The sequence below is a fragment of the Tachypleus tridentatus genome, chromosome 7, assembly GCF_004210375.1.
Source record: "Tachypleus tridentatus isolate NWPU-2018 chromosome 7, ASM421037v1, whole genome shotgun sequence".
Lineage (NCBI taxonomy): Eukaryota > Metazoa > Arthropoda > Merostomata > Xiphosura > Limulidae > Tachypleus > Tachypleus tridentatus.
In genome coordinates, this window is record NC_134831.1 from 33,118,156 (window position 1) to 33,143,327 (window position 25,172).

General features: G+C 32.5%; 1 protein-coding gene across 7 annotated transcripts in view; it reads left to right on the forward strand.

Annotated features, from left to right (window-relative positions):
* Positions 1-115: 115 nt before the first annotated feature.
* LOC143255390 (uncharacterized) overlaps positions 116-25,172 on the forward strand; it is a 187,450-nt gene continuing 162,393 nt past the window's right edge. Inside the window, exons 1-3 of one of the 7 annotated variants that reach the window (XM_076510976.1) lie at positions 116-342; positions 11,723-11,868; positions 13,107-13,157. Coding sequence is in view for 1 of the 7 variants with exons in the window: in XM_076510977.1 (XP_076367092.1) it covers positions 303-342 (40 nt within the window). In the remaining 6 variants the exon portion in view is untranslated. Of the gene's footprint in view, positions 348-1,230; positions 1,319-11,722; positions 11,869-13,106; positions 13,158-25,172 lie in introns of those variants that run through there. The other 6 variants (XM_076510971.1, XM_076510974.1, XM_076510973.1 and 3 more) reach the window with 6 other exon arrangements.

Below are 25,172 nucleotides of genomic sequence, written 5' to 3' on the forward strand. Positions count from 1 at the left end.
TAATAAATTTTAAACAAATAAACTATATTCTCAAGTAAGAATAAAAGTTGCATATAACTTTTATTGGTTGCTGAAAGGTAGTGCAAGTATTTTCCTTCTTTGAATTAATAATAACAAAAGCCGTTGTTTATACGTTTTGTTGAAAACTTTAGAACTAAAAATATCATAATAATTTTTAATAAAAATTCAATTAATTTCACGAAAATCTCATTTATAATTTCCTTGTTTCAAATTCAAAGAAGTTTGTTTATAAAGTTTTCAAAAAATTCGATCAACTTCCGGAACTAAATCAAACCCTCAACATGGCGGATACGGCGTCTACGTCGCCTGACCGCAAGACAGGTGAGGTGAATTTTTTTAACATTTATGCATATATTAGCATAATATATGTGTTAACTTTGAGTGAGAGCTTTACGTAATATTGAACATTTGTATATGACATGAGATGTCTTCGATTAATCTTTCTAAATTTAATACTTTGATTTATATAACTTAGTAACATTGAATATTTTGGGTTCGGTAACTGTGGTCTATACTTTACAGTACGAAGTTAAACTAAAGCGGTCAGCGCATAAAATGCGGTGCATATCGTTAAATGATTGATACGTGGTTTGTCATGACTTTCATGTACTGCTGTTGGGTGATTTGTTGAAACATTCCAAAACTTTATATATGTATACGTATGTTAAGACAGCCAGCCCTTTTGTCTTATTATCTATATAAATTACCTGTCATATTCAACGCTCTATCCCTACCTTATCTAAGTGTCAGCTCATCTAAAAGATTTCCTTTTCTAAATTCAGCAAGGCTTTAGTTGAAAACTATACTTAGAATTTTAGATGTGACTTCATTTTAAAATAATAAAACTTGCATATTTTATGGTGAAATTCAAATGAAAAAATTATAATAATATAAAAAGTTTAATAACTGTTATGCACGTTGAAACCATTTCAGAACATGCATCAAAGATATATTATGCTTAATATATTTGGATTTTAATTGAAATTATAAAAGTCAGCTATTTTCATCATATTTTAAATTTCATTCTAATTATGGTAGTGATTATGTAGATTTATTGCAAACATCAGAAATTACATAATAATATTTGGCAAAGTATCCCAAAAACAATTAAAATAATTTAAGGATGTTGTGTACATTTCTTAAGAAAATTGTGAAAATAATTCCTTTTTTTTTATTGATAGAACTGCTTTTTTTGTTGTTGTTGTTTAGCTTGAGCCATAAAACAACTTCATCGTTGAAGTGAGACAGAAATTTGGTGTTTTATTGAATACTGATAAAGATGACTATTTGTTATGAGGTGAATACTGTTTTAAATGGAAAACAAAACCTGTTTAGTCTTGATATAACACTCAATCATTTAAATAGAGTTACAATTAAAAATTGTTGAAATTTGTAAAAATGTGATGGGGTGCTTTTAGAACAAGATATGTATTTGAAATTTATAGTTTTTTTGTTTTTTTTAACTTTGTAAATAATCTTCCTAAGTCAAAAACATAAAATCCTTTCAACCTTGAAATCGTGACTGATATTTTTAATCAAAATTTTACATTGTTTAGCTCACAGTTTTAATGGAAGTTGCAAAAATTCTGTTTTAATAGAATACATTATTGCCGTTTTGTTAGTAGTACGGTATCTGTAGTTTGTAACATATCCATTGTATTAAATATGGTAATTGTATTTTAATGAATGAGGAAGTATGTTTCACTTGGGTTTGAAGCACTGGTAACACATTTAGTAGAATAGTGATCCTGTGAGTTAAAGGCTCAGTTGAGACAAGTTGATGTTTGCTTTCCACATTTTTACAAGTGTTTATTATGATATGCTGATTGTTGTTGACTAATATTACATAATGGATTTTCCATAACCATAATTACCTGTGCTAAAATATCACCTGAGTTATGTTAATTTTGAGAAATTATTTTAGAGGTGTTTGATTTTTGTAAACTGAACAAAGCATTAGTACTGTTGTAGTCTCCTTATCTAAAAAAGGATAGTTACTTTGGTAATTCTGGGAAAGAAAAAGTTGTCTCATGTGGATGGTTGAAGACCCTTATCTTGAAAAAGAAAGATAAAAGGTGATTTTGTTGAAATTTACGAGATTGTGAAGGATTGATAGGAAGAAGGCCTCTTTTTTTTTATGCTGTATATTTGAGATAATAGGATGAGAGTGAGCACAGGTTTAAGACTTGTCAAAGACAGACTAGGTTTGATTTAATACAATTTCAATTTTCTGATGCAGTGATTAGCTTATGGAGTGAGTTGCCATTGGAAGTTGTTTGAAATTGCAAAAATTATAGGTTGGGTATAATATTTGTTAAATTTTCATTAGGGAGGAATGTCCAAAGACAGCTTTTAAGAAACAAATGGTCCATTGCTGTTCATGTGTTATATTAAAGCAGTGCAGTATGTCTTTGCAAAATAATGTAAGGCTAAGACTTTATGGGCTTAGTTGTATGTAAGAATGTGCAGTATGGGAAACAGAACATCAGTTTGGTTGGTTGAGACCCCAAATAATGACATCATCACATTCATCTCCTTTATCTTGTTTAACTGGTATAGCATGGGCATCTGGTCATTTATGTGAGGTGAGCCTTTCATTCAAGCTTTGGTTACTTTGTATTCTTTAAAATCCTGATTTTTTTGTTCTTTTCAACTAAAATGTAACCAACTCTGAACAAAGTATGCTTTACACTCATCTTTCAGCAAATTATTTCACAAGGTTATAACTGAAAGAGGAAAAACAATGAAGAAGAGCTCTATAATTGAGGTCCAAAACTTGTATTCCCAGCCCTTCAGGTTATGGCAGGACGTATTTTAACACAACATAATGTTTAGGGATACCAAGTGATCTGTTGATTCATCTTGGCTATCTCATCCTCTAAACTAATCAAAAACTATTTTTTGAAAAATCTTAAAGTCAACCCTTGTCATTCATATGTTGTCAAGCTTTTTCTTAAACTCAAATTTACTATTTCCACACCATTTGAAGGCTTTCTATATCAGAGGCCAACCAGCGTGTTAGAAGAATACAACTTAATTGAAGATAACTCTTACTTCTCCAGAATTTAATACATATATTTCCTAGTCCTAGTATTCTCACTGTTATGTATGAAAAAAAAAAAGCATCAACACCATCAATTCCTTTTGCAATCCGAAACACCTCGGACAGATACTCGCTAACTCTTCTTTTTTAAGTTAAAACAATTTCAGCAATCATAACTTCTGCTCATATGACAACCCCTCCATCCCAGGCACCATTCTGTCATAGTTGTCCTCTTCTGAACAATTTCCAACAATACAATGCCATTCTCAAAGTAAGTAGACGAAGACTGAAAACAGTACTCTGTATTTGACCTATACAATGAAATATATGCTTGTATTCAGTATTCCCATAGCTGCACATTAAAATTCTATTTGCTTTACCACTGGAAGTTTAAGCTTAATTTTTTCCAATGCTATCTTAAAAAGTAATGAGTATTCCTTCCCAGGTGAGCTATTATTGTTTCTTCATGCCATACTTTGCTATTTTTAGTCTTTTCATTAGAATGTAATGTTTTTTTTATTGATTACCTACTCTGTTTCCAGTCTACACACAGGAATGCTTTTATGCATTTGCATCTATTTCTGGCATGACCAGGTGGTTAAGGCACTTGACTTGTAATCCAATGGTTGTGAGTCCAAATCCCCATCACACTAAATATGCTCACCCTTTCAGTCATGGAGGCATTATAATGTGACGATCAATTCCACTATTCATTGGTAAAAGAGTAGCCTTCCCTCTAGCTTTAAACTGTTAAATTAGGGATGGCTAACTCAGGTAGCCCTTGTAGCTTTGTGCAAAATTCAAAAACAAACAATTTCTGGCATGAAGCCCTCTTTTACTTTTACTGGAAGTTTTGTTCATATTTCTCTTGTGAGTACATCCTACTTAACTGGCTTTGTTTTTTTTGGGAAATTACATCATTTGTGCTCAGCATTCCTTTGGTTTGTTGTCTTTAATGTATTCACTAGTAGGCTCTGTTAGGTCATTGATTGTATAACAGGGTCTCTCTGCATATTTATATTTAGGAGTACTAATATTGGTATCTTGCAAGTCTTACACAGTGTTGGTTTTCCATTGTTTTGTCCTTTTGTGGTTATTCCCTTTTCTCATACTTAATAATGACTTGAATGAACCCTTTCCTTCTAAATCTACTAAAAACTATTTCTTTGTTCTCATCTTATGCCAAGTTATTTGGCATGTTGTACAGAAGTTTCTCATGTTTTCTTATTTTGGCACTGTTCTTATTCATTTAAACTTTTTTGATTCAAACTTCTATGTTTCCAGAATCATAAAAATTAATACAGACCTGTTACCAAAACTTCATTTAGTCTTTCCAACAATATTTTCTCTTAATCTTAAGATTTATAAATTGAATTTATAGCCCTTTGTGTAAAATAGAGAGTAATATTGTATCATCCATCTTAATTCTCAGGTATCACTTTTTTGGTTTTGGATCTTTTAGCTTTAGAAGTAGGTACTGTAATTCAAGGTTGAAACTTTTCTCATCATGTTTGATATTCACCTCTTCAAATCATGTCCAAAGAACTATATTTGCTTTGTTTAAATTATTGCAGATTTTTTCTTATTTATAGCTATTTCATTTAGTTCCTATATTTTCCCACCATTTCGTTGAGGATCACATAATCCTTTTTTCCTTCCTTTAACACTTCGTGAAACAAGATTCTTGTCTGTTTTCTGTGTTTAACAAATTCCATTTTCTTTGGTGCAACAGTTGCATTCTTGACATCTTTTATTAATAAAATCTTATTTAACCTATAATTTGGCTTATGTGGCTTGTTACTTTATTCTGCTTTCTAGTGAAGTTCTTCAGTTACAAAAATGTTCTTTTTCAAAGATACTCAATTAGCAGTTTGTGAAATAATTAAGGTTTATGCAACAGTAATATAATTAAGGCCAATAGGCCTGTATTATCCCAATGAAAGAAAGGTTTTATTGAAAAGATTTTGAAAGCCTTTATGAATTTTGTTAAATAATAATCATGACCAAAATATACATCAAGGATCTCCATAGTCTTTCTGATAAACTTAAAATACTCTATATTTAGTTGTACTGATGCACATGTATGAGAAAAATGATATATAACCTGATATGCACTTCATGGGGAAAATATTTTCATCTCTTAAAAAATCCAAACTTATCAAAGGACAACTGACTTCAAGCAGGCATTGTTAAATTAATTTATACTAAATTCCATTCTCATTATGTATCTTACTTATTTAATTCTGTACATAATATTTCAAATTGTGTGACTTTATCTTTTTGAAAGACTGAAGTTATAAAGTGGTGTGCAAAATTAAGAAAATTACACAGTGGTTTTCTTTAGTTTTTTTTTTCTTGACATATTTGGATGCTTGATAGACTGACCTAATGGTGTTGATATGAACACCAAATGTACTGATTGGTACATTTAAACATAGTTTTTAACTTCTTGGTATTGTGTGTCAAATATGAATCAAACATTTTTAGCAATAAAACATCTACCTTCCTTTTCTAATCAGTGAGAATTTTTTCTGTGTAAGATTTATAATCCTTTAAATCTACATCCTTGTGTTTTTCAACTGATAACCTCAAATGGGTGTTGTATATTCTTGTGAATGTAACATAAAACCTAGAGAATATAAACTTTTTTTTGAATTGCAGATATACAGACTAATGACATAATATATGAAGAGGTGTGTAAAAACTGTGTGTGATATACATGAAGAACAAACTGATGTTGCATTTGTACGTTATAGAATATGATATATTACAGTCAAATATTTTTGGAAAATTCAGGATACTTAGTATGCAGAAAAATATTTTTAACAGTCAATTTAAGTGAAAGAAAGCCATTCCAACATGACTGTTTTTTAATGAATTTTATTAACTCCAAATGGATGTAGGCACACTCCTAAACACCAAACTTAGCTAGTTGGATCACATTTTCATATATAATACAGCATTGTTTCTAGCTTAGTGTTATTTCTATCCATGATAGTAGATCATCAACTCAGCTTGAAAGGCTGTTTTTACAATGGATGTTATAATAAAATGCCTATCTGTGAGGAAAGAAAGTTATTATACAATGATATAGCTAGTATTAAAGAAAATGTTACAAAGATAATTGGAACTAATGTATTTATTATTTGTTTTAAGAGTTAGAAATGAAACAACAATATAGTCATTTATATCCTTTATGACAAAGATATGTGACCACAACAAATTAAGATGAATGTGTTATGATGATAAAAAACTGTGTATTGATAAATTATGAGACATATGAATTATACCCCAAAGAAATTTATTATTAAGGGAGAAAATGTCCTTGATTTTTTTGTTGAACTCAATTGTGTACATTATCATTTTTCAAATAATCCTATAGGGATCTAAGAAGCCTGTCAAAAAACATGTGGATGTGATTGAATATTCCATCTTACCTACTATTACGTGATTGATAAAAATATACTCAATGAACAGCTGTGACGAAACTGGAAATGTATGACTATTAACTAAAAAAAATTAAATTTTTTAACTATTCATATAACTTAATAATTTGGATTTTGAATATGTAATTTGAGTTATTTTCTATAAAATTATTCATTTTGAGAAGTGTACTTTTTTATTACCCTATGGCTGTTGATTTTAAATACAAATATCAGCAAGAAGTTTTATATGTAATTTGGTTTTCATTTTTTGTAAAACTATTCTATCTTTCTGTAACAAAATTTTCTAAAATTGAATATTGTACTCTCTGGATGTGCAGTTTCTTCAGCAAAATATGTTGGCTATGGTATCATAATTATTTGGAGGTATAACAGAGGTAATCAAAAAGAAGAAAGTCAGCTTCTATTAGCTTGCATTTCAGTTTCCTTTCATCATACCATATCACAACATAGAAACAAGTAATCTATTGAAATAAGGAGGAAGAAGTAGCCTGTGTGAAACTCATTGTATGTTAGTAATGTATAATATATTCACCCAGAAAAAAAGAATTATAAAAAAATACTGCTTTGTGGCAAAATTTATTGGTGACTATAACACAACCTATGAATAGCAAGAAATCATTTGGTCCTTCAAGACTGACATTGCACACAGACTCATGGGAAGAGTGAAAATTTAAACCCACTCTCCATGTCAGTAACCCTATAAGAAAAGTTAACCTGTCTTAACTAGAACCTGGCTTGTCTTTCTCAAGTTCTTGGGTCCTCTCATCCTATTATCTTCAGAATGTAACACAAAGAAATAAGGCCTTTATCTTGTGGACCTCCCAGATAATCTGAATATCAGTAGAAACTTCATATTTCTTTCCTCAACAGCAAATAACTGGTGAGTTCTTAACATACTCTTAAGAGATAACCCTACTGTCCCTGTAATCATTCTAGTAGTCCTTATTAGAACCTTTTGATAAAATATTCAAGTATCGCTAGAATGTTGTCTTTCAGCAAAGTTTCAAACTTAAATATTATACAAGTTTAAATGATATTAATGCATTGTTTGAGTTAAAATACCAGAAGATTTATACAGCTTTATACCATTATTATTTCAACTAGGAAATCACATGCCAAATCATTTCGTTTGATAACGTGTTTATAACTTGTAGACATTACCTTATTTCTTCAAATTGTGGCGCTCGTAAAAATATTTCAAGATCTATGTTATAAATAAATGAATTATAAATTTATTAAATAGGATCGTACGAGGTTTCTCCTGTTTGTGGATGATTATTGATATATTAAGTCATTCCAATATATGCAGTTCGTCTCGCAGGTTATTTTTTTTTCTGTTATACTTTTAATTGTTGTTATTATCAAATCTACAAAGTATAGGATAGTTAAACTTAACGACATTTTTATATTTAGAGTCAGTTTAGGGACGATTTTAATAAAGATATTTTTTCGGGCATACCGAGACCGGTACCACCGAACGTTTAACTTAATATATTTTCTGTTATAAGTTTAAACTCGCTTAATGATGAATACTCTATGAAATTGGGAAGAGCACCAGTAAACGATATTAATACGGTAAATTTGTACTTCGATACAAAGCTACACAATGGGCTATAAGACCTGATATGACTTAATGACTAAGGCGTTCGACTACCTATTTTTAAGGGTCGCGATTCGAATACTCGTTATCGATCATGCACGCCCTCTCAACGTTGGGGAATTGTAAAGTTTCGATCAATCCCACTATTCCTTGGTAAAGGAATAGCTCAAGAGGCCCCAATGGGTGATGCTACTTTCTCTCTTGTCTCACTGCTAAATTACGGATGGCTAGCGCAGTTTGCTCTCGTGTAGCTTTGCGCGAAATTCAAAACAAATGGATTATGTCTGCTTTGTCTATTAACTTCCGGCTGAACACGAGGGCGATAGTTCAGGAAGATATGGAAAAGTGAAAGTTAATAATACATAAATTGCAGACAAAAAATTAACTGTTATTGATATGAATTTGTTTGTCTATCGAATTAGTGTTTGATAGACCTTAAAAAATGCTGAGTTTTTCCCTTGAACTAATTCAATTTTATACGTGAAACAATAAAAAAATAAGAGCTGATACGACTTTGATCGTTTCCATCATAAGCGAACTTGCAAACATTTGCGCTGTTATCAATGTACTATAGAAACAATTTTTTTCCAAATAACAAATATTCATTTCCCAGTAGTCATTCTGTCACCAAAACTTGAGTTTCGGGATCTAATTTTAACATTGGCTAGTTGATTTTGAGGCATGTACATTAATACTCATTTTGATTGACGAACTGTAAATCTAGATTACGCTACGTAGCAGTTCATAGATTAAAAATGCACACACACACACACACACACACACACAAAATGACGGCAAAGGCGAGAAATAGCTGTGTGGGAGAAAAAATGTGGACAACATGGAGTCCAAACGACCTACACTGGGACTGAAGAGAGGATGGTAGTTATGAAATACGACACAGTTTACTTGTTGCTAGGAGAAATAAGACTATACTCATATAGAAAGGTGGATATCGTTAATATTTATAAAAACTCTTCATTGCTCTCATGACGTTGATTGGACAAAGATCGTCCAATACTGAATGACATTTAGCAAACAGCATTGCTTACGTTTGGTGATGGATTATCTAAGTGTTGTTGTGATGATGTTTTCATTTATCGACGAACTAATCGTTATATCTTTGATTATGTAAAACGTGACTGTTAACTCTGGTCTAAGTGCGGTGAGTTCACTTCACTCATGGGCAGCAAGCTGAAACTTTTCAAGACTGTAGGAAAATTTACCTAATAAAATTCTCTCTATCACAAACAAACAAAACCAAAAATGCACATATTCACTGGAGGTTTGCACATAATTTATTAGTTGAAGTAGATTAAACATCTTGTATCGCTCATTACGAGAATCGTAATATGTCAAAAATATCGAACTAACTAACTTTTGATGGGCTAATTCATAGGTAGGTTTATGGTTAATTTGTGTTTTACTGTCAATCTGAATAGTTCCTTGTATTTTTTGATGGGCTAAGTCATACGTAGGTTTATGGTTAATTTGTGTTTTACTGTCAATCTGAATAGTTCCTTGTATTTTTTGATGGGCTAAGTCATACGTAGGTTTATGGTTAATTTGTGTTTTACTGTCAATCTGAATAATTCCTTGTGTTTTTTGATGGGCTAAGTCATACGTAGGTTTATGGTCAATTTTTGTTTTACTGTCAATCTGAATAGTTTCTTGTATTTTTTTGGCGACGTTTCACGGACGTCCAGAAACAGTTTGCGTAAAGAAGAAAAGTTTTATGAAATTTAAGTGCCTTGTGTGTTTTTAAACATTTTTTTAGAAGAAATTGCTATCCAAGTTGTCAAACGAAAGTATTACGACAGAAGTATTTGCTTTATTGATAATTAAGGCAGTCTGGGAGCCGTCCATGTGTTTTCTTTATATTTTTTTCAGCCTCGGCGGTTAGAACGAGTATCATATATAGGCACGTGAGATTGTCACCACCGCCCTTCACCTCGTTCTCAATGTCTGGGCTTATTCAGCTGACAAAAAAGTCATTTACCGTCGTACATGTTTGTGGATACTTATATGTATGTGCATAAAACAGTCATGACTTGATAACAGCACTTGTCATGCATGTTCCTTAGCTCGATAGTCTGGTGAGCCTCGTGGTTGCCCTGTTTTTTATTTTATTTTTTTGATAACCTGAATTGTTAAGAAACTTAAGTCGTTCCTACTCAGCCACATAGCCTTGGGATTTTTTTTCCCCCAGTCGTTGTTAGGGAGGGGTAAGACTTAAGTTTGTTTTTTTTCGATGGTTGTTAGGGATGAGGTACAGCCGAAGTTTTGAGAAATAAAATTAACGAGATCATTCTGGAAAAAAACAACACTTAGTTGTAAAGACCATCCAGTGTTTAATCACCAAATGGATCACTGGAATTATGAGAAATGTAGCTATATCACCCTGTTTTATTGTTTTTAAAGATTTAAAATGTGTAAGTATTTTATGGGGGAAAATTACAATGAAACTATTATTCTTATCAAGACTTCACATTCTTTATTTCCAGAATGTATAGCATTTCTTTGTTCTCTGTAGTTATTTTTATACATCTAAAAATCGTTATACAAGAGATAAGAGTAGGAAAAAAATGTTTGACTTAATTATGATAAAATGTTTTCAATTTTATCTATTATTTTTTGAAGTCACTTGTGTTACGTAATGATTGTGATAAAATTGCAAAAATGTAACACTGTGTGAAGAATATTAAGAAATATTTGATAAAAAATGTTCTGATTACCAATGTTTAAAAATGATGATTGCTATTTTGTGTAGCTAGTTTAATAGTTTATTAAGGTTTGGATAGGATAAAAATTTGAAGTATTGGTGCAAAAATGCTCAGATTCACTTGGGCTTTGAACTATACTTGCATGTTTAAAAAATCAAATGGTACACAGTTGATAGTTGTGGGTCATTGTAATTATAAAGTTTTCCTACGTAAATAATGGAGATGTTGAAAAGTACAGTATAAGGTTTAGCTCATTCATTGAGACATAACTGTGGGTGTTGCTCAGTGGTTTGTACCTCTTTGAATGTTCAGTAAAATTAAATTTTATCTTTCTACTCTAATTTGTTAAATACATATAAGTGAAATAATTTAATAGGCTTTTTATTTTTGACATATTTTGAATGTATTTGTTAAACCATAACAGTATTCATTTTATGGTTTACAAATGAGGAAATTTTGTGTTATTTTTATAATGTTGGAAGCTACAGACAATGGTGTTTTTATGATTGTTTTATACCAGTGGAAAGTGATTAAATTAAAAAAAACAAACAATTATCTTATATTGCAAAAATCAGAGATATTTATTAGTTGATTAAAATAACAAAGATTATATTTTGATAACTACTTTTAATTTTATGCCAATATTTATTGATTTTATCAGTTGTACACATTATAAAAAATAATGTGTGATAGCATTTGTATGTAGTAAGAGTTTCCTCCTAGTTTTTATCTTTCATTTTAAAGATTGGTCATTTTTCTGAGTTATATTCCTGTCTACAGTTAGGATTGACTGTTTTACTTACCTATTTTTCAATAGTTGTTCTGCATGTATGTTCCCATTGGAATTACTTGTTTACTTCACACATGGTGTTTACTGTCTCAACCAATATAGAACCCTTTTATCAGTCACATGACTAGATGAGTAAACCAGTCATTGGAAAGGGGTGTGTCTGCATGATGAGACTGGGAGTGTAAAATCCTTTAGAATCAAATTTATTTTTGATTCCTGAAGTAACTGAATGAGATTTGAAAAGAGGGGTAAGGAACTTCATAAGTAACTCTTCTTAATAGACCTGTCTAGGAATAACAAGGACACAAATTTCATGGTATATCAAAGTTGTTAAAAACTCTACCTTTGTAGTTCTCTTCATCTAGTGTATTCAAAATGTAGCTTGAGGAAGCACGTGTATTTGTCCTGTTCCTTGTTACAGAATTGGCAAGACTGTAAGTTGTGTGTATCCAAAACCCTTGCTGTATAATTTCCTTTCAAGTATTTCATGCTTATTGAAAGGGTGGGGCAGCTACAAGTTAAAACACAATGACATTATTTAAGATTAATAACAATTGATATTGATTAAACTAGTTTTATAACTCCAGATGCATGTCATGCAATTTGAAATTTCCCATTCACAGAGATAAACAGTGCTGTGGACACCTAGTAATTTTTATGTGATCAAAGATTTGTGATTATGACTTCTTTCTAGAAGATAATTTTTTATTAAAATGCTAAGTGGGATTTTAAAGTACACTGAGAGATTTTATTTTACCAATACACTATATTTACATGATTACTCATCATATACAAAAGCATATGTAAACTTTTCTGTTGAAGTTTTTGTGTATCAGACTTTGTCTTCTGAAGGAACAAACTGTCTTAAAATTTGTTTAAGAAAGGTGGATATATTACAGAAAGAAAACCCTAAAACATGGCACATGATAAAGGAATCAACATCTGTTTTTGTTTTTGCCATGATAGTTTTTATTTATCATACAATTGAATTGATAAGGAATGTTGAAATATATAAGTTGCTTTCTCAAGTTACCTGGAATATTACCTGAAGTTTAAATCTAGCTAAAGTAATTTTGATGTATTATATGATGTAGAATATCTTATAATTAATAAATTAAAAGCTGCTATCATTTGGGTTTTTAAATTTCAAAATAATTATGTTGTTAACAATTTTGAAATTTTTTCATGTGATAAACAATAAAATTTTCTTTAGAAAGCATGCTTATTTGCCTTCAGTTAATATTAAGATATCATCCTTACAAATGTTTATAAAAAGTTTGATTTTATTTTTGTATTGTTTTTATTATTTATTTTGCTTTAGCATTAATGTAATAGATTTTTTTTCTTGGATATTTTCTGACCCAAGTAAAGTTTCATGGATGTGTGCATGTTTTAGATCAGTATTTTAGGTAATTATCAAATTTTTTAAATCTCTTTTTAAATTTTTTAATCCTTTTTTACATTTAAATTACATTTTTCTTTTCAGTCTGTCTTCTACATAGGAAATTGATCATTGTCTGAAGCTCTATAGAAAATGGTTTGTTTAACTTCTTGATTGCCATTTAACAACAGCTATTTGTAATTAAGTGAGAGTGTATCTTTTGCTGCAACACTAAATTAGTTTTAACAAAAAAAGAGGCCATAACAATTAAAGAATTTGTTACACTCAATATTTTTTTTGCACTTGCTGCTCTGTCACAGATTTATAGTTATATTCCAGCAGAATAATAGAAGAGAAATAAGAATATCAAAGAAATTAAAACTAGTTGGAGTGAAGGAAGATAGTAGATCCTTATTTGCCTCCCAGTAGTATGTCTGCAGGCTTATACTGCTAGAAACTGGATTTTGATACCCATAGTAGGAAGAACAGAGATAACCCATGCTTAATAACAACAAATAGATCCTCACATGTCCCTTACTTGAGTTTGTAATAAATAGGCAGGCAACATCACCATTTATGGCTTTTCATTTGTGACTGTATTAAATATACCTGTTAGATATCATCAAGAAGGCACCCTTACTTCCCTTATCATCACTAGCATTAGTTTATTATGTTTGATTAATCCAATTTCTTTGATGTAACTTAGCTTAACAGATGTACGTTATTATTACAAAAAAAACAAACTCGAACATTTCCAGTAATGTAGCCATAACTATCTTGCTGATTAAACTATGCCTTCTGTGAAGTAAAATTATTTGTATTTTATATTGACACAAATGTATGTTGCCTTTCTTGTGGCTTAGTGGCTAACTGTGAGGGCTTATAATAGCAGTATTTGAGGATCAAGTACTGTGGTCCACATAGCACGAATAACTTACTGTGTAGTTGTTTAGGTTGAACAACAGAGAAACACTCATCACTTAACTGGTTCATCTGTAAACTAGAAACTGTGGTTGAGACAACTACATGATAAGCCTAAGCTACATTTTAAGTATCAAGGTGTTTTTCACAGTTTTTATAAACAGTACTAAAGGTGTAACACTTGTGCTACATATTCTTGCTATCAATAACATGTTGTCGTGTTCAAGTCTTGAACCATTGGTACGTAATTATATTGTTCAGAAACTGATTTGTCAAGTGTTTATTTACCACTAATATTTATCAGTTTTATGGTAGCTACATGGTCATTTTTCAAGTTTCATTCTATTTTATTTACTATCCTAATTTTGGGTGTAATGTTGTATTCATATAGATGTAAGACGCAGGTTACTTTATGCCTTGAAATAACGTTTATAAACGCTTGTGAACATTTGGATGAGCGCTGACTCTTGCGCAGAACTAATGACAAAATCTACAAACTTTCTAGGGAATATTTGCTTTTAATTCTCTGTTTGAGACATTAAAAAAAGAGCAGTAATTGTCATTCTCACTTATAATGAACCATTATCCAGTTTCTCTTTCTATCTGTTGGGCTGTCTGCTAGTTTATTTAAATACAAATGATTGGGGTTCTATGGAAGATAAACAAGGAACGTAATAAATAGAATAAATACTGTAATTGTGTTCTAGCGTGTCAGCGAAGTTTGAAATGATTACGTAAACTGACAGCTTTTTAGAAGCAGATGTGACAGAGGAGAATATAATTAAATTTTCCGATTGGTTGATGAACAAGAATAAAGTTTCGTTTGAGATGCGTCGTGAACCTTTTTCGTGAATCTATTATTCATTCTGACGCACGAAAGATATCTTGAAGTAAGTGGGAAAACGAACACAAATTGAAACCACTTTTACCTTATCAGATACCATTACTTGAAAATTCAGTCCTTACTATTGGTTTTAGTTAGTGGTGTTGCTCTATAATTTAATGCTACGCTTCCATCCGATGTTAGATTTAGATGTTAGGCGGTGTGAGATGAAAAGCATCATTAATCATGCTTCAGTTGATTTATTTTTAAATCGTGAAAATATGCAAAATAGTTTTGTTTGTATGTGCGTATGTGAGTGCTAGCGGTTATGTAGTGCTAAAGAAGAAAAAAGTCGTTCTTCGTAAGGAATTTTACTTTTGATTCAGTATGTTTGAGATATAAAAAAGTTGAAATTGTTGTTTTAATATACAATAAAACTGCACAATTTAAAAAAGGAGGGCTCATTTTTCAAAGACATTTGGGTTCAAGGACTTCTTTCTTTCTATGGCTTAACTTTATTTCTGATCTTAAATACCCTCGTACCACCAAACATGCTCACCCTTTCAGCCGTGGGGGCGTTATTACTTTACGATCAATTCCACTATTCTTTGTGAAGGAGTTGCCCAAGAGTTGGCGGTGGGCGGAGATAACTAGCTGTCCTCGTATAATTTTACGCGAAAATATAAACAAACCCAAGTGCTTTTAAAGTCGTAGCGAACGTTTGGGTTGATTGTAGTGTGTGAAATTTACAAGAGCGCATGCTTTTGATAAAGGACTGAAATGTGAGCAATTGTACTATAAATTGTTTTGATTCCAATATATGTTTGAAACAAAATTATCAAACCAAGATATTAAACTTGTTCTGAAAGGTTTTGTTTTGTTCGTGTTGAGAAGAAGTGTGATTTTTTTGTCACGTCAGACTATTCATGCTGAACTCACTGTATCGAGATCTTACGCGTCCTGTGGCTCTCGCTACTCGGGCGTAAAAAGGAAATAATTCTTTGGGTGTGTCAACTGAACGCGGGAACGAGGACCGTGACACACTGATTTTTCAGAAGACCCTGTTTATTCATGTTGAGCCGTACTTAAATATGTTGTTCATGTATGTACCATTAATACCCGAAGGAAGAGGTCCACCTTCCGAAAACACTCGAGTTCAAGGATTTTTCTGTTTTTTTTTTTTATCCATTAATTATTTTTCGTGTGATCCTACATGCTTTTTAAAAAATAATGGACACTAAGGTTGACTGTAACTTTCACAGTAGTCTGTGAAATTAGGATAATCGATAGAAAGAGTTTGCAGGTAAACACTTTTGCTGGAAATATTGCTGTCGATTGTAATGAATAATTCAATCAAAGAAGTAAGTTCAAATATTAGTTACTGCTTTACGCCATATAACATTAAGTTATGTTTGATCAAAACTGAATTTATGATAGTATGGATATTTTGCATTTGCAAAGACCTACAAAACATTTGGGGTCAGACTAGTATTTGTATTGCAATATTATTCTTTTAAATACAGGATTTCTAGAATAATACAAAATGAATTCTAGTCGCAGATGCTTACCGAAATTGTACACTTGGTGTTAGGCCTGACATTAGTTAAGCCTGTATTAAATATGATCTATATTCGATAAAGAAATATGTTAATACTGTGTGTTTTTAGTTTAGGTATGGCCAAACTTTACTTAATACTACCAATAAGGATTTACAGTGCTAAAATCAGGAGTTCAATTTCTCTCCGTGGACTCAGGAGAGAGTCCAATGTGACTTTGCTATAAGAAAACACACACACACATATTACCAATAAATAAACTTATTATTCTACGACCTAAGGTCAGACGATTTTTTTAAAACATGGATAAGATGTTAGTATGTTGTACAATATCTCTGCTAAAATATATGTACATTCTCTTTTTGTTTATATTAGTAGAAATTAAGTGCGCACGCATTTTCAGGACAGACATAAACAGATTTTAAGAAAATACGTGCAGTATGAGATACTTGTGTTCATGCTGATGCGAAATTTGCCCATTACCATGATATACCCACTCCCCCAATTGTTATGCAAGTTATGTTTGTGTTTCACTAATTGTCTTCCCGTGGCTCTTATTATTACAAAATTGGCTAAGACGCTGTTTATCTTCTGAGGATGCTTGAAGTGATTCTGTTGTGAAATTTGTCGCAGGTCTGGGTAGTGCTCGTATTTTGGGTCATCTATTCTGCTATTTGTTTATAATAATGGGCAGGGTGTCTCGTAACTTGCTGGTGAAAGCAGCTGTGTACGTATGAGTGTATGGGTGTAAGCTTTCCATTTTTTAATTTTTTGTTTGTGGGAGAAGAAAGTAATAGCATTGCACCCTTGTTACGTCCGAGTGGTTTTTTATTTTAAATCTGAGCCACTGTGCTTTGTAAATACTTGTTTAAAAAGAGTTTCGACATTTTAAATTTGAAAAGTCAATTACTGAAAACAAGGCCACTTGCTTTCGAGACCCACGTGATACGGGTGTAACGTCATTGCACATCTGTATGGAATCCCAATTTATGATGTGCAAATTCAAGTATAATGATTTACTCTCATAGTCTCTCTTCCTAAGAAAAAACAAAAATCGAAGTCTTTGTAAGTCCTTCGACTTGTGATCGTGAATTCCCTTTCTCCTCTTCTAAATACTATTCCCAGCAGGAGATCCAGCTTTACAAACAAAGTAGTGAGTATAAATTACTTGTTCAGCTTCCACATATCCTGATGTGAAAGTAGCACCGGGGTCATCGCAAACAAAACACTTTCTGTAAGATTACTCGGAGCAGTATGTATGTTGCGCTGTAATTGTTTAGGCACAATTACTTCTGCTATAATATTAATGAATGTATGAATGCTTATAAAAATAAGCAAATTTGGGGCATGTCAAGCATAGCAAGGAGAGAAATGCATGGTAGGTTTATGGTTTGTCGATTTGAGGGTGTCACGCCCTTTAGTAAAAATAGCACAAAAAGATATGGTAATTAGTAAACTAACATTTTTTTCCCCATTACATATATACTGAGGTGAAGTTTGTTATATATTGTTTAACGGGAGGGGGTCTGTAAAGTATAGGCCTTACCTTTTTTTCTTTAAGGAAAAAATTCTCAAAACTAAATGGTTGATCTATGTGGGAAGAGTGCATACTTTATGGTACGGACATTTTTTTATGTCGTGATGTACAAAACTTTGAAGAAAATGTCATAATAACAAGACTATGGCTGACCCACACCAAAAACTTCCTGCAAACCAAGCGATGTAAGAGAAATCACGTGTTTCAGAACACCATTTTATCGAAGGATGAGTAATTAATTAAACTTTGATATCCAACAGAAGTCATAAGGTCATGTACTGTTTTGTCGGTTTTTCATCAACCCCCCATCCAGAATGAAATAGGCAAATATTTTCAAATTTTCGAGAATTAATAAATTATTAGTAGCAGTGCGTGTGTGTGTGTGTGCAAATCGTATTGAAATTAGTACAAATAAAGGATATTATTTGCCATCTTTACGCATTAGGTTTAGTTTCAAATTTTTAGGCCCAGCATGACCAGGTGGTTATGGCTTTCGATTTGTAATCTGAGAGTTACGGGTTAGAATCCCCGTTCCACTTAACATTCGCCCTTCCGGCCGTGTGGGCTTTAAAATGTAACGGTCTATCCCACTATTCATTGGTGAAAAAGTTGACCAAGATTTAGCGGTGGGTGGAGATGACTAGATGCCTTCCTTCTAGGCTGCTAAAGTAAGGACGGCTACTGCTTTATAAGGCTCGTCTACCTTTGCACGAAATTCAGTCCTATCAAATTGATGTGTACTTTTAACTGTAAATTGTTAGTTAACTGTACTCTTCAGAGTTGTGACAGAAGTTCGATGTTGTTTTAATAGGAGAATAAAATATTATGCAAAGTAGTTATATTAAAGACGCTAACTTTTCACGCTTACCAACAGCAAGAAGTTGCAAGCTTATAAAACTAAAAATAGGGGATCTATATCTACGGTGGAAAAGGCATAGATAACCCATTGTATAATTTTGTGTTTAATGGCCAACATTCTAAAAGTTGTTTAAACAAAAATTAAAAGCCGCAAGACTAGGTTGTAGTTTAATGACCACACAATGGGCATGGCTATCTGTGCTCTGTAAACTGTATGGAATTGAGCCCCATATTTTTGTTGTTGTGGAAAGTCCATAAACTTACCACTTGCCTACTGAGGGACCCCAAGACTGGATTAAAAAATACCGTTGGAGCTATTAAAGAACCAAAGAATTTTACCATATAGATAAATAGCTCTTTAACACTTTGTTTTGTACATACAGACCATTGGATTCTTACATAGAAAGAATTAAAACTTGTTGTTCTAAGATTTTTTACTTAAATGTTAATGATATTTTAATTATAGAATTCATTAATATATATATATACTTTGTTTTCTTGAGACTTAATTTTACTGTCTTCCAAAGTAATATTCTTATTATTTACATGTTTAGTAAATAAAGTGTGTTTTTATTTGATTTGTTTATAATCACGTAGCTCAAGTGTACAGTTATTTATGTGTGATTTACACAAGAGTTGGGGTTTGCATTTTATTTCTTTAGTGACCCGGGCATGGCCAAGTGGTTTGCGAGCGTTCCGTTATTGGGGTCGTGGGTGTGTTATAAGAGTAACAGTCAAATTCCATATTCAGTTAGAGTATCCCAAGAGTGGGCAGTGGGCATTGTTTATTAACTGCTCCCCCCCTCTCTCTCTCAGTTCAAATTAAATAGTGATAGCCCTCGTTTAGCTTTGCATCATTTTTCGAAACAGACTAATAAAAAATTAAACATTTTTCTTTTATCTACGAAAGGATTTTAAGAAGTACTTTGCTTAGAGTGTATGCAGTTTACTGGTTTATATGTTTGCATATTAAGACTGCATGCACAGCTGAAAGTTAAACAAAATATAATAAATTAGAAACTATATATGATTAGCCGGTGGTATAGAAATAAATTACTTAACCTTAATTCGCCCATAAGGTATCATTAAAGTTAAAACTCTTATCTTTGTGTTTCGAGGCTAATATTAATGTAGACTGTTACAGACGTTGCTCATGACATTGACATACGAGCATCATCTCTGGCAATTAAACCCACTAGCCCAGTCAATTTGTGCTAATAAGGGTATACTCCTTCTTGTAGAGCAAACTTCATATCGTCTAGTTCTTATGATATGCTGTTTTTTATTGATTTTTAATTACCTTGGATAATTAATGTTTTAAGAGATTTGAAGAACCAAACCTTAAATGTAACCTGGATCAATTTATTGTTAATTTCCTACATAGATAGAATTGTGTCTCCTTTAGCATTTGTTATCAGACTCCCGTATCACACTTAAGCTTTTTTTCTTTTTGGTTTCTGTGCGTAATACAACTGGTTTAAGTGTTTACTTTTCACTTTGCCGGCAGGTGTTTTTTGTTGTTTTTTTCTGATAAATTTGGTAGTTTTTATGTGAAAGGTTTAGGGTAACTCAGTAGGCAACCGGTTTTTGATAACAAATGGTCTACCTGAAGAAGGCCTCAGTGTGGCCCAGCATGGCCAGGTGAGTTAAGGCGTTCGACTCGCAATCTGAGGGTCGCGGGTTTGAATCCCCGTCGCACCGAACATGCTCGCTCTTTCAGCCATGGGGGCGTTATAATGTTATAGGTCAATCCCAGAGTATTCGCTGGTAAAAGAGTAGCCCAAGAGTCGGCGGTGGGTGGTGATGACTAGCTGCCTTCCCTTTAGTCTTACACTGCTAAATTAGGGACGGCTAGCGCAGATAGCCCTCGAGTAGCTTTGCGCGAAATCAAAAAAACAAACAGCGTAGGAACCGAAATGTTGTCGTACTCTAGAAACAAGGAAGATCAACCCATTAAGCTAAAACTACTTTATCTACACTGAATAACGGACACCTTTGAAACAACAAATGGTCGATTAGTCATTTTTCTTAACATTACTGCTTCCTTGTGGCAGAGCGGTATGTCTAGTGACTTATACTGTTAGAAACTGGGTCTTGATACCCGTGGTGAGCAGAGCACAGATAGCCCTTTATGTAGCTTTGTGCTTGACTTCAACTAAAGAAGAAAAAAAAAAGGTAGAGATAAAAGATGGTCCTCTCCCGCATAACATTAGTGAGTGTGTTGTCATTTTAGTGTATACTTACTGGTGGTGTGAGTGGTTAAAACCGGTGATCCCTCCAGGTCACCTTTGGGCCATATTCTAGCTTGGTTACACATACCTGTACATCTAAAAGCTTTTGAGTTGTTTTTAATTGATAAATGTTTATGTTCCCAGCGAAGTCCGTGTTCTTTAAAAACGTACTTTAATTAAACGAATTAGAGTGTTTCATATTTTCCAGAACGTTTTTTTTTTGCGGCTAACTTTACTGATTGAATACAGTTACTTTTTCTCAGAATAGGCGGTGGTTTATACATATATCAACGGTCAATAAGGAATTCTGTCACCTTGATAGCTTAATAATGCTAGATATTATAGAGGTGCGATTCATACTTTGGGCGCAGCACATACAGCACCTTTATTATGTTTAAAAATTTACTATTTCCCGCTAATTTCTTCAGAACATCAGTAGAGTTGAAAACTGCACGTGAAACAGTCTTCTGTATTCAGTTTCGAAGTTTTTGAATTTCGTTTATATGTATATATTTGTTTTTCTGATGTTCGAGAAATATCTTACAAGGTTCTAAACTGTGAATGGGATATTAGTAGACCGTCTAATAGTTAGATTTTCAATAAATAGGCGTTGACAAGTAGTATATGATGGTTCTGTTGTATTGTTAAAGACCGTATCATATTTGGTTTGAATAAAAAGACGTGGACAAGTGGTACGTATGTTGGTTCTGGTAATTATACTTTTTATTTATACGATGAAATCCAGATCATATCTTCATTTATAGAATAACATGCACGATTTTTTTTTATGGAAACGAGATTATGTTACTATCATTGAAAGTTGTATACTATCAGACGAATTCGTGGTTTAGTCATGTTCAAATATGTATTGTTTATGGTTGTGTGATTTATTCATGATAAAATGAGTATTTTACATAATCTATTATTTATGTCAACATAAATATCAAAATGGAAAATAAACTAATCAGCAATCAAATTTTAGAATATTTAAGTCTGTCTATTTGTATAAATTAGTTTTGTTGTTGAAACTTTGTAGAATGGACGGCAACTGCTTGTTGTGGAGACAATTGTAGAGGATGACGTTTCGAAATTCCGCCTTTCGTTTCAGGCCTTCAAACAAGCTATCAGAGAATAGTTCTGTTGTCGTTCAGTAGAAAAATATATATTACAAAGTATAAAAATCGATTTTGTAGTTGCTTTAACTGTAAACAGCACTTATATATATTTTTAGTTAAAATAGGTTTGCTTCAGACGTTAAGTTAAAAAGATTGTCACTGTTGTGAACCAGTCGTTAAACGAATATAAAGTCGCACAACTCGAGTAATAATTATACGTCCTTCTCATACTTATATACGGGTGTGTGTATATGTACAGATTTATCTGATTGATTATATTGAGTACATTCAGCTGTCATAAAAAAAAGTAAGATTGTGGATTCTTTTGTCTGATGGATTATGTTTTTAAAGCAGTAATGTAATGGTTCGTACCCCCGCAAGACAAGAGGCTATTTTAGTAAGTAATCAGGGAAAATTGTTTGTTTTTGAATTTCGCGCAAAGCTACACAAGGAATGTCTGCGCTAGATGTACTGCCAAAAAATAAACAAACTAAGCATTTCTAATAATAAAGGTATATGTATATAGGTGTGTGTTGATAAGAGAAGATTCATAAATTGGTTTCTCTCATAGTCAAGACGTTTGTTTGTTTTTTGAATTTCGCACAAAGCTACACGGGGGCTATCTGCGCTAGCCGTCTCCAATTTAGTAGTAAAAGACAAGAGGGAAGGTAGCTAACTCACCGCCGACACTTGGGCTACTTTTTAGCCAACGAATAGTGGGACTGACTGTTACATTATAACACTCCCACTGCTGAGAGAGCGAGCATGTTTAGTATGACGGGGATTCGAACTCTCAACCCTCAGATGACAAGTTGAGTACCCTAACCACCTGGCTATAGACAAGAAAAAGTTTTGACTTGGTCACGTTTTAAGAAGCTATATTTTATTCTAGAACGTTTAAATTTTGAAGAGCCAATTCAAAATATTTTAGTTGAAAAATACAACTTTTAGGAAACTATTTATTGGGTTATATTGGATAGTATTGTATCATTTTTATAAGAATAGAATTAAGTGTTGAATGACCTGTTCTAATTAATATGTATTTATCAGAAAACAATTTGAAGATTAAAGAAAAAAGATCTGACATGGCCTTGTAGCTATTGTTCTTGACTCATAATCTGGTCATCGAACACACTCTTTTAATCTTTGGGGAATTATAATATGATGGACAGTTCCACCAACTGTTGGTAAAGAATAGCCGAAAAGGATGGTTGGTGGTAATGACAAGCTGCCTTCCCTCTAGTCTATCACTGTTAAATTATGGACAGCTAGAGCAGATAGCCCTTGAATAGCTTTGCGCGAAATTCGACAAAAACAAGCAACATATTAATATATCTGTATTAACAGTTCTTTTTTCCTCAGTTCAGTTTACCGGTTTTCTTTATGGTTCAAAAAGTAAGTATTTGTGTAAAATGTGTTTTAACTGTTATTTCTGTATTAAGTGTAAAGCAGCTCCTGTCAAATTTTACTGCAACTATTTCTGTTGAGTTGATGCCTGATACGAGTTGCATGTCTCGAAATATTCCTGTAAATATGTTGTCTGGTATTGTAAAGAGGTATTAATTAATGTTTTACACCTTTGTTATCTGTGCATACGAGTTTAAAAGTGTTTTCATCACTGTTAATAAGTTTTTTAGTGCAAAGCTATATAATGAGCTATCTGCATTTTATCCACTACGGTGAATCAAACCACGAATTTATCGTTGAAAGTATATAAACTTACTAACTCAACTTTTAACACACAGCCACAGAAAGCTATTTCCAACAAAATTGCACCCTCTTACAAGATGGTTCAGCGATAAGCTTGGGTGGGGGCTTATAATGTTCAAATTCAGGATTCGATTCCTGCTGTGAACACAGCGCAGATAGCCTATTGTGTAGTTTTGTGTTTAAAGACAAAACAAAAATGAACATTGTACTTTTTCTGGATACATACATATATATATATATTCCTTTCCTCATCTACTAATTTGACTGAGGTTTAGCTTCTCAGTTACTTTACGTGTTGTTATTTTATCATCTAGAGCTGTATTTAGATACTTTACAACGTTCTCGTGATATCCTTGAATATTTGTTTATGTATATATAATTATCAATCATGAACTTCTTTTGTCATTCACTGCTGTCTCTTCTCCCTTGTGACGCCTTTTAATTAAGATAAATCTCGTACTGCTTCTTTTCTTTTTCCATTCATATTCACCCTGCCAAAATCATATTTAGATTGGTAAACAATCATTTACGAAAGCAAAACCATAAGGAGGGAGTGTGTGCCATATGATAGGTGGCGCCCTAATCGAGTACCGACTCATAAAGCGCGGGATGGATTGATAACATTTTTATACATGATGTGAAATTCAGAAAGGAAGAACACACGGATGCTGAACAATTTCTCTGTGTCAACGGCATTAGATTTCGGAGTAACCGATTCAGTAGCTTGTTGTTCCCATTCTGTTAAGCCAACTGAAACTATACCTTGTCTTCAACACGAGAGACTTGTTGACGAGCTTGCATTTATTCACATAAAGTTGTATTATTTATATAAAAATACTTGAATATTTATTGATGCAATACATCATACATTTTGAACTTTTTTCTCTCTTTTAGGTGTTTAATTAATCGCTTATTCCCCTCAAGTTGGACGTTGTGTGTTTGAACGTGAATAAATTTGTGCTGTGAGCACGTTTCACGTTTTTCTCACTGTTTATATAATTTCCAAGTTGGGCATTGTGTGTTATAGCCTCCAATCTTTCAACGCGTGCATGATCTTCTACCCGGTGATTATCTGTTTGAAACGTAATGAGTTCAGTGCCCCTTTGTCTGTTACTCTTTATTTGTTGTTTGTTCTGTCGTTACATGTGATATCGTAAGTATATAAATAATGTAATGTATCGATTGTTTGTGGAACTTTTTTTTTTGGTATGTTTACTCTATAACTTCTGTTCAACATGCACCAACGAGAAGTAGCGTTACAATTCGTTACAACTGTACGGAACTCACAAACCTGATTGTCTACTACGACCTATAATGTCCACCTACGAATCATTTAACTACAACCTCAGTAAATATATAGCTTGGGAATTTTCTGAATATGTAACGTCGGTCGGCTTTTTTTTCCAATTACTCCTTTAAC